Source organism: Propithecus coquereli, unplaced genomic scaffold (genome assembly GCF_000956105.1).
Source record: "Propithecus coquereli isolate 6110/MARCELLA unplaced genomic scaffold, Pcoq_1.0 Scaffold164, whole genome shotgun sequence".
Lineage (NCBI taxonomy): Eukaryota > Metazoa > Chordata > Mammalia > Primates > Indriidae > Propithecus > Propithecus coquereli.
In genome coordinates, this window is record NW_012140969.1 from 2518431 (window position 1) to 2528736 (window position 10306).

At 58.3% G+C, this 10306-nt stretch overlaps 1 protein-coding gene and 1 pseudogene across 2 annotated transcripts; both read right to left on the bottom strand.

The window, feature by feature from the left end:
• On the bottom strand, window positions 1–681 carry LOC105807850 (annotated as a pseudogene).
• Window positions 682–1647: 966 nt separating this feature from the next.
• Window positions 1648–9897, bottom strand: ELAVL3 (ELAV like neuron-specific RNA binding protein 3). 2 transcript variants are annotated; one of them, XM_012641327.1, is made up of 6 exons: window positions 9693–9897; window positions 9308–9411; window positions 4889–5042; window positions 4488–4713; window positions 3425–3463; window positions 1648–1978 (listed from the first exon to the last, which is right to left on the bottom strand). In XM_012641327.1, the coding sequence occupies exons 1-6, from the start codon at window positions 9895–9897 to the stop codon at window positions 1648–1650; spliced, it is 1059 nt and encodes a 352-aa protein (XP_012496781.1). The 2 variants fall into 2 exon arrangements, with proteins under 2 accessions (XP_012496781.1, XP_012496780.1); XM_012641326.1 differs by having other exon boundaries at window positions 1648–1999.
• Between the last annotated feature and the right edge of the window lie 409 nt (window positions 9898–10306).

Sequence of the window (10306 nt, forward strand, 5' to 3'; positions counted from 1 at the left end):
CAGGGCCGGAGCTCAGGATGGGGGCTGTGTCCACTGCCCTCACCTATCTGGAAAGACGAAAAAACCCAACAAACCGAAAGTGGGTAGGTAGGTGACAAGTAGACAGGAAGGTTCGTGGGGCTGGGCCCCCGAGGCCCGTCCACCCTGGGCCTGGTGGGGAGTGCTGGGTGCCAAGGGAGGCCTGGCACTAGTGGGGGAGGCCCAGAGCTGGGCCTCCCTGTCGGCTTTGTGGGCCACGGCCTTGGCCCAGGGAGGCTTAGCCCCAGGGGCGGGGAGGTCCTTTGGCCTCAAGTGTTGGTGGGGGGGCTGCCTCCAGCCCACCGTGACGCCAAAGTGGAACGAGGTATCGTGTGTCTGGATGCATGGACGCCGTGTGTGCACGCCTGTGTTCGCGGGCGGCAGGGAGACCACCGAGGGTCCAGGAGAGAGCTCTGCAGAGAAACCGGGGCAGGCGCGTCGGGGGGACCAGGAGGGTGCGGGAGTGACCGGGGCGGGGTCTGGGGTGGGACCTCCTGCCCGGGCCCGTGGGATGCTATGGGCATGTCTGTGTGTCCCTGGGCGGTGTGTGTGTGTTTCTCTGTGACCGGGTGTTCGGATTTGGTGTCCAAATATATCTGCCTTCACTGTCACGTGCGCACGTGGACCCATGGACGTGTTCTCGTGCCCGCACGTGCGCGCCCACGAACGTCTGTGCCCACGTCTGCCCGCGTCCACATTGCTGCAGCCCCAGCTCCTGTCTCTTTCTGTCTAACCCTGTCCACGTGTCTGAGTTTGGCCAGCGCGTCCCTCAACGTGTCGGGGGCGCGTCTCTGTGCTGCGGAGTGTCCCCGAGGTGCGAGTGTGCCCCTGTGTGGCTCTGCGTGGTTGTTCTCTGTGTGGCCCCCCGAGCGTGGACTCCCAGACCCTAAGCCCACTCCCTGGCACCCCCCTGCCCCAGTTGGTAAACATAACCTGCCAAAATATTTTTTTTTTGTCTTTTTTTGTGTTTTTTTTTCAAGTTCAAGAATCCCCAGTAAAAATTCTCCACGAGGTCTTTTTCCCTTTTTACAAAAATAGAGTTTTTCTTAAGACCCCTCCCTCCCACCCCCTTTTTTTTTTTCGTTTTGTTTCCGCTTCCAGCCCCCTCCCCGGCTCCCCACGTCCCACCAACGGGGGGACCCTGGGCCGGGGGTGCCCACACCGCCTCCTCACGTGTCACTTTTTTGGGGATTTTTAAACCTGTTCCCTCTCCCCAAGCCCACCTAGGTGTTGGGGAGGCCTGGGCAAGGGGGCCTGGGAGGGCACCCCCAGTGGCCCGCAAGCCACCCCACGGAGGGTGGCCGAGGGTTGGGTGGGGGCGCACCTCTGCGTTCTTTTTAGCCAGAAAAAGAAACAAAAACCTTCGCCATGAACCAAACCAAGATGAGAGAGTGACCAGCTCAGCCTGGGGTGGGGGCAGGAGGACGGGGCAGGGGACCCCCGGGCACCCCCCGTTCCCGGCACGCCCTCCCACCCCCAGAGTGCTGTGCTCACCCTGTGGCTTCGCGGGGGTGCGGGTCCCTCACGTCGTCCGTGGGTCTGCCTGCGCTGTCTCTCTCGGGCCCTTTCTCTCTCTCTCTCTCTCTGCTGCCCGGGGAGGGGGTGGGAGGGCGGGCGGGGGGCGGCGGCTCAGGCCTTGTGCTGTTTGCTGGTCTTGAAGGACACCTGCAGCACGCGCTCGCCCAGGCGGTAGCCGTTGAGGCTGGCGATGGCCATGGCCGCCTCGTCGTAGTTGGTCATGGTGACAAAGCCGAAGCCCTTGCACTTGTTGGTGGTGAAGTCGCGGATGACCTTGACGTTGGTCACGGCCCCGAAGGGCCCGAACAGCTGCCACAGCACGCTCTCATCCGCCTCGGGCGACAGGTTGTACACGAAGATGCACCAGCCGGCGCCCGCCGCGCCCCCCGACAGGCCCACGCCCGCGAGGCCGCTCATGCCGTCGATGGCGATGGGCGAGAACCTGGCGATGAGCGAGAGGGGACTACTTTGGGGGTCACGCGGGCTCTGCCCTGACCCCCCGCATGCCTCCGACCCCGTGGTCACCCCTGACACCTTCATGACCCCTGACTGTGCTGTGACACCTGCACTAGCCGGGTGGTCCCCATCTCTGACCCACTGACCTTTAACCCTGCTGGTCCCGACCCTCCACACCCCTCTGGCTGCCACCCCCACGTGGCAGGAGGCCCACGCCGGAAGTCCCATTCATTCAGGCCTCCGCACAGCTGTCGCCTCCTGGGGCAGCCTCTGACTCCACCAAGTGACCCCCCGGTCCCCCTTCCCCCTCCGGCCTCTTCCTGTCCAGTCATCTCTCTGTTCCTGGCTCCATCCTCCCTGCAAGGGCTCCTTCCCTGCCAGTTCCCAGCCCCAGGGCAGCACCTGGGAGGTGTTTGTTGAGTGAATCAATGAAACACTCCAGAAGTATTTGTTGAATGAATTAATGAAAGGACAGAATTGTCCTTACCGGGCCTTGCGACTGAACCCCTCCACTAGCGGGGAGGACCCCAGGGCCTGAAGCGTTGGCCCTGGACTGCGCTGTCACTCTCCACGCCCTTGCACGGGCCGTCCCACTGCCAGGAACTCCCTTTCCACCCTGCCCCTTGTCTTGCCACCTCTGCACTGATGTCACCTCAGATGGGTCAGCGGGGGCTCCCTGCTGGGTCTCCATCACCCCTTACCCCGGCCCCCTGCACAGCCCTTACCACTGTTCATTCACCTGTCCCCTCGCCCGCTAGGCTGAGCTCATGAATAACAGTGACGACATCACAGTATGAGCTACCTTTTATTCAGCGCTCCCTGGGTGCCAGGCACTGTGTGTTCAATACCACTCCATGTCCCCGAGGGTCCCAGTCTGTCCAGACCACGCTGGGTCCCCGGCCCCCAGCCAAGCACCTGCTGGCACTCGACACGCTCAACAGCTTGTTACGCAACAAACACGGGGACCTTTACAAGGTCAGGGACGTGGCCAGTGCTATGCTGCAGGGGCCTCAAAGTTTGTCCCCAACTTCAGGGCAGAAGGGGTGATTTTGTGACCCTCGGCAAGGATGATTAGTAGCGGCCGGAGGGAAATCAGACACTTAATGTGGGAACCACAGGGCATGACTGTGTCCTGGGCAACACCCCCAACTGTCACTGGGGTGGAGAAAAGAAACCAGAAAGGGCCTCGGATGGCACCCCCTGTCCCCTGGACTCACACATTTTTGTAGCAGCTGCTACGCCCCAGAGCCCCCAAAGAAGCGATCTTACAGGGCAGAGAGGACCCGAGAGAACGCCTGGGAACACCCGATGTCACATTTCTCAATGGCCGTGCTACTCCCAGACCCGGGTAGACATGCCAAGCCCGCAATCCTGGGGGTGTCAGAAACAGGGCCGGTGACGGGTAGGGACAGTGGGCCAGGGGCATTGTTACCTCTTGACTCCGTAGGCCATGTTGAGCAAATTGTCCAGCCTGCGGAGGCAGAAGCGGTGGTCAGAGGTGGCCTCCGGACACGCCCCCGTGCTGTGATGACGCCACCGGCCAGTGGCCTGCCCTCCCCGCCCCCACCCGGCAGGCCTGCAGCAGAGCCCTCCCCCTGCCTGCCCGCTCCCCGCCCGGCTGGACACCGCCTGGCACGGAACCGCGGTCACTCGGGCACTGCCTCTCGCCTGCCCTGCCGTCCTCGTCCTCCCCCTCCCGGCCGGCGCATCCTGTCGGCCCAGGGGCTGGGATCTCTGGGGAAGGATAATTTCCAACAAAGGCGACAGTAACAAGCCCAGCCAGCTCTCTCGGAGCACTTGGGCGGCAGGGGCAGGGGGAAGTAACTTGCCACAGCCACCCAGGGCCTACAAGGGGCTTCCATTGTCCCCACCTTGAGTGGCTAAGAGTTCTGACTCACTGGGGATCCTAGGTTTGAGTCTCTGCGCTGCTCTGTTTGGGTGGGGCAAGCCACAGCGCCTCTCTGTGCCCAAGGATCCCCTTCCACAAAATGGGGACAATATAAGCTTCACTGTCATCCAGTTGTGTTGCAGAATAAAAGTGTCTAGCAGGCAGCGGGCACCCGTGAAATGTTTGCTGTCGTTATTATGACAGATACGGGGCCTGGCACAGTGGCTCACACCTGTGATCCCAGCACTTCGGGAGGCCGAGGTGAGAGGACCGCTTGAGCCCAGGAGTTCGAGACCAGCCTGGGCAACATAGCAGGACCCCGTCTCTACACAAAATAAGCTGGACCCTGATCATGTTGACTCCAAAATCCTTAAGGCCAATAATGCCAATCATAGTGGCTAGCACACATTGAGTGCCTGCTGTATACGAGGGCCTGGCCCTGGCGCCTGAGAGATGCACCTCTTTGCTGCTTTCAGCAGCCCTGGGGGGTGGGCGCTGTTGGTGTCCCTCCGCTCTGCAGGAATGGGCTTCAGGGGGGGCAGCTGCAAGCCCAGGGCACCCGGCCTGGGGGTCTGGGGTGTGCCTGGGTGGGTGGCAGGGGGCTCACCGGAAACGCTGCGTCTGATGGTGAAGGGGCCCCGCGTAGCGCCGGGCGGACGACTGGTAGAGGTGAGTGAGCAGCGCCTGCCCGGTCTTCTGACTCGGGTTGTTGGCGAACTTGACCGTGATGGGCTCAGCTGCGCCCAGCGGCTTCTGCCCGTTCAGTCCCTTGATGGCCTCCTCAGCCTCAATCCTCTTGTCAAAACGGATAAACCCCACACCCCGAGAGACACCTGCCGGGGGAGAGGGTGTCGCGTCACGAGGACTCCGTTCTCTCCTGCGTGGCCACCCCCTCCCCGACTGCCCCGTTTCTTGCCCCGGCATTCGCGGTGTCTCCCTTTCTGTCCCAGCTCGATGCGTTTGCCCAGTGCCTGCCCCCGCCGGGTGCACCCGCCCTGGCAGCCTGACCTGTGACCTGGTCCACCAGGATGCGAGAGGTGATGATGCGACCGTACTGGGAGAAGAGCTGCTCCATCTCTTTCTGACTCATGGTCTTCGGGAGCCCGCTGACGTACAGGTTAGCATCCCGGATGGACGCTGAACTGGGTCTGGCATAGGACACCTAGGCGAGGGGGCCAGACGGACGGCGGTGAGGAGAAGACCCGTGTCACGGAGTCCCAGAAATGCCTCATCATCCATTCACTCAATAAATATCTCCTGCATCGTCACCACGGGTGGGGCCGAGCCAGGCACGGGGGAGGGGACAGGACAGTGGCTGTGACAATGTGTTCCTGCCTGCATAGAGTGGTAAGGAGGGGACCTGTCGCCAGAGAAGGTCACAAGTCTCCCTGGGGACCTAGCTCACACCCTCATGCCTTTTTTTTTTTTAGAGATGAGGTCTTGCTGTGTCACTCAGGCTGGAGTGCAGTGGCACGATCATACTCACTCCAGCCTCACACTCCTGGGCTCAAGGGATCCTCCTGCCTCAGCCCCTCCCCGAGTGGCTGGGACTACAGGCACTTGCCATCATGACTCGCTAATTTTTTTATTTTTATAGAAATGGGGTCTTGCTATGTTGCACAGGCTGGTCTCGAACTCCCGGCCTCAAGCAATCCTCCCAGCCTCTCAAAGCGCTGGGATCACAGGAGTGAGCAACCATGCCTGGCCTCACCCTTATGTTTGATAGTCCATCAACAAACATTGATTCTTCCCACTCCTTTGGAGGGTGAGCCTGGGACACTGGCCCCTCTCTTCTAGAATAGTACACTGGGTGCCCACCACCCCCCGTCCGGGACCCAGGTCTTTAGCCGCCAGCTCCATGCCAGCGACTCCCAAATGTTGCCCCCGATCTGCACGCCTGTGTGGCCCCTGCCTCCAGGTGCCCCGTGTGAGGGTGTCACGGGCACTTCACACTCAGCCTGGCCACATCCAGCTCCCAACCACCCCAAACCTGCCCTGACTCAGTAACGGCTGCTCTGTCCTCCTGAGTACTCACGTCCCCAGGTTTGGGTTGTCCTCAAAACCTCCCTTTCTTCCCACTCACATCCAATCCACCATAAATCCTATGGGCTCCACCTTTCTCCTTATCTGGAATCCACACATTTCTCTCTACTTCCGGCCAGCCCCGGTCATTGATCACCTGGACAGGTGCAGCAGCCTTGGCCCTGCCCACTCTTCAGTCTGTTCCCCCTGCAGCAGCCAGAGGGCGCCTGTGAGTGTCTGAGTCAGGTCATGTCCCTCCTCTGCCCAGAACCCTCTAGGGCTCCCACCTTCCTCAGTGCTAACTAAGGCCAAAGTCCTTCTTTCGGCTCACAAAGCCCTGCACATTCTTCCCCATCTCCTCCCTGCTCTCATCTTCCCCCTGCCTCCCTTCAATTGCTCTGTTCCAACCACAGGGGCTTCCTCCATTTTCCCCAAACCCACCAGCCATGTCCCAGCCCCAGGGCCTATGCATCTGCTGTTCTTTCTGCCTGGAACTTTCTTCCTCCTCTTTCTTCTCCAAGGTCTCAGTTGAAATGTCCTCTCTGTCATCTCCCATCTGAATTTGGTGCCCCTTCACCTCCACCCCTACTACTTTTTCTCAAAGCACCTCTCTCAGTTGGGAATTAGACACATTTTAGTTCCATCCTTCCATACATGTTATTAATTATGGTCCAACCCAACAACGAAACTCTCTCTGCAGCTGTTTAAAAAATGGCGGACGTTGCATGGATTTGGCTAAGCTCAAAAAAGAAAAAGAAAAAAAAAAAGGTGGACATGTATATTTCTTTCCCTGAAACAGTGGTGGGCATTGCAAAGTGGGGTGAAGAAAAGTCTGTTTACAAAGCAGTGAGGGCCAGGTGTGGTGGCTCATGCCTGTAATCCTAGCACTCTGGGAGGCTGAGGCGGGTGGATCGCTCAAGGTCAGGAGTTCGAGACCAGCCTGAGCAAGAGCGAGACCCCCATCTCTACTAAAAAATAGAAATAAATGATCTGGACAACTAAAAATGTACATATAAAAAAAAAATTAGCCGGGCATGGTGGCGCATGCCTGTAGTCCCAGCTACTCAGGAAGCTGAGGCAGTAGGATCGCTTGAGCCCAGGAGTTTGAGGTTGCTGTGAGCTAGGCTGACGCCACGGCACTCTAGCCCGGGCAACACAGTGAGACTCTGTCTCAAAAAAAAAAAACAAAACAAAGCAGTGAGGATTATGTGGCCCCATCTCATTGTGTGTTTGTCAATGTTGTGGAAATGTGGCAAGGAGACCCACCCCACCAAAGGCTGAGTGGGTGACCTGTCGCTGGGGGCCAGAGAGGGGCATGAACAACCCTCCTCCTTATTTCTACGGTGCTGATTTTCTATTTCTTCTAAATTAACCTCTGGGTAGACAGAGGTCATTGTCAAAGGCCTGGCTTTTGTGGGGGACGGTGAGCTGCAAGAGTGTATTCCTTCATTAGAAATAACTAATTAAAAAGGAAACTAAAGAAAGCAGGTGGGGGGGTGAATTCGGGGTGCTTGTGGGCAGTGGTGTCTTATTCCGACTAATGCAATTGTGCGCACCAGGAGATAAAAGACAAACACATCTGCCTCTGTTATTTCTCTAACAGTAGTTTTAAAAATCATGGCTGCGTATTTGATGGTTTTCTCTCTGCCATGGTGCTGGGAGCCATGAGGGGTGAGCACTTGCTGATGGGTCAAATTTGGGGGTGGGTTTTTGGGATCTTGGGTGGGTTTTGGGGTCCGGCATCATCTGAGGCACAGAGTAGGTTTTTGTTTTATTTTGTTTTTCATTTGAGATAGTCTTGCTCTGTTGCCCAGTCTGGAGTGCAGTGGTGCGATCATAGCTCACTGCAGCTTCAAACTCCTGGGCTCAAGCGATCCTCCTGCCTCAGCCTCCCAAGGAGCTGGGACTACAGGTATGCGCCACCATGTCCAGCTAATTTTTTTATTATTTGTAGAGGTAGGGTCTTGCTATGTTGCCCAGGCTGGTCTGAAATTCCTGGCCTCAAGCGATCCTCCCGAAGTGTTGGGATTACAGGTGTGGACCCCCATGCCTGGCCTCAGAGCAAGTTTTCACAGGCTTTTCCCATCCCTCTGTGACATGGGCTCCCCAAGGGCAGGGACAGGTCAAATTCTTCCTGCATCCCCACACTGGGATGGGGCCTGGCACACAGGAAGCAACTGGAAATATTTCGGTCAGAATGTTTTGTCAGCGCACCCAGTGGGGAGGGAATCTCAGGGACTCTCAGCCCAGGTCTCAGAACCACACACGTGTCACAGCACCGCACGAGCACACGATGCCACACACCTTCCACCCGAACGGGGCACAGGTAGCCACAGCCACACAACATCACCGAGACACACAAACACCCTGTCAGAGCCAGACGTCCCCGCCCAGGCCCCACCAGGTCACAGCTGGAGTCGCAGCATGTCACAAAGCACCTGTCAAATAAATACCACATCCTACGGACACAGGGACACGCCCAACGTCTTCGATAGCCAGAATCACTCAAGGACAGCCGCTCTGTGGACACTGTGTCCCACAACAACTGTGTCCCAGCCAGAGCCATGATGAGTGAGTCACAAGACACCTGGACCACAAACAGCGCATGTCACAGTCCAGGGCGACCAGCAGACGCACACGCACACACTGCATCACATCTCGCCCTCACGCTTAAGGAAAGCCGCTAGGGTCGACCCTCACGCCTGGGGCTTCTAGGTCTAGTTGGCCATGGAGGGGCCCATCCAGTCATGACCTCATTTCTCCCCCCACATCACAGAAAGGAAGAGATTCCTGCACCTCCATTCCCACCTTCAACTGGGGGCCAGATGGGCACCCCACACCCCAGCCTCCCCCAGGGTCCAGGAGCAGATTTGCAGGGCGGAGCCCAAGCACCCCCAGGCGAACCCAGAGAGGGGGGTTTCCATGGTGATTCCCCCCCAGGGAATTGGGGCTTGCAAGGTCCCAGCTGCAGCTGCTGAGAGGGGAGGTCAGGGGGGAGGGGCGTTGCACAAAGGTGGGGGAGGGGCCCACCCTTAATCCCGCCCTCCCAGACCCTAATTAGGTTCCAGATGGCAGATGGGTCCCCACCCCCATTTCCATGACAAAGACAGGGGTGGGGGGGGTGGCTCGCAGGACCCTGGTCACTCTGTCCTACCTCCAGGCCCTGGCTGACTCCCTGAGCCTCCAGAGAGCGTGGGGCAGGTATTGTCACCATTGCCAGTTGAGGAAACTGAGGTTCAGAGAGGCAAAACCATTGGCATCCCCTCCCTACCAGGTGGCCCAGCTGGGCTCCCGATGAGCTGGGAAGCGGGGTGGAGGAACGGATATGGAGGGTGGCAGTGGGGGGCTGGGGACAGTCGGGGTGGGCAGTCACAGAGGTGGGGCACTTGGGAATGAGACACCAACCTTAATGGTCTTTGTCTGCAATTTGAGGCCATTGAGGGTGTTGATGGCTTTGTCTGCGTCGTTGGGGTCAGAATAGTTCACAAACCCGTAGCCAAGGCTCTGCCCTGTGGGCGGGACGAGGATGAGGACTTGCCAGTGTCCTCCTGAACCCAGGCCTGAGAGACTGACCCCTCCCCACCAAGATCCCACCCTTGTGTGTTTCCCTACAACACCTGCCCCCATCACTCCTGAGACCCTTACCCAGGGTCAAACCTATCTCCCCATCAAACCTCAGACCCCTAGGCCACCTCTTGCACCCAATAACCCTGAGACACCCCACTGAGGGTCTCATCTGCCCCCATCACACCTGTATTCCCTTCCCTCCAGCCCCCTCCAGCAGCCACACCTGTGATCTTGTCCCGAACCAACTTGCAGGACTCGATGTCGCCAATGCTGCCGAAGAGACTCTTGAACTCATCCTGGGTCATGTTCTGGGGCAGGTAGTTGACGATGAGGTTGGTCTTGCTGTCGTCAGTGGCTCCGTTTGTACCAAGGAGTGGCCCGTTGGGCAGGGCCGGGCCGGCCGGGCCCCCCCCCACCTGAGACTCCATGGCCCCCAGTATCTGCTGGAGACAACAGGTCGCACCCGCTCACCGCCCAGTCCCCGCGCCAGGGACCTGTGGGAATGAGGAGTGGCTCGATGGTGACAGATTAGCCACGTCTACTATGGGCTTTGTCACGGGGAGTGGAGAGTGGAGGAGGGGACACCTTATTATTGTGAAAATCCCTTCCATTTACCAGAAAAAGCACTGGGGGGAAAAAAGGACCTGATATGATTTTAACATGAGAAATTCCATCTACAAATACCATATACACAAACAAAGGTCTAAAATCAATCTATGCATTTTCAGAATAATAAAAATCAATGCTTTTGTCTTCAGAAGAAGAAATCTAACACTTTCAGTAGCTTTGAAGTCCCCATATGCCCTTCCCTAATCTTATTTCCCTCCTCCTACCAAA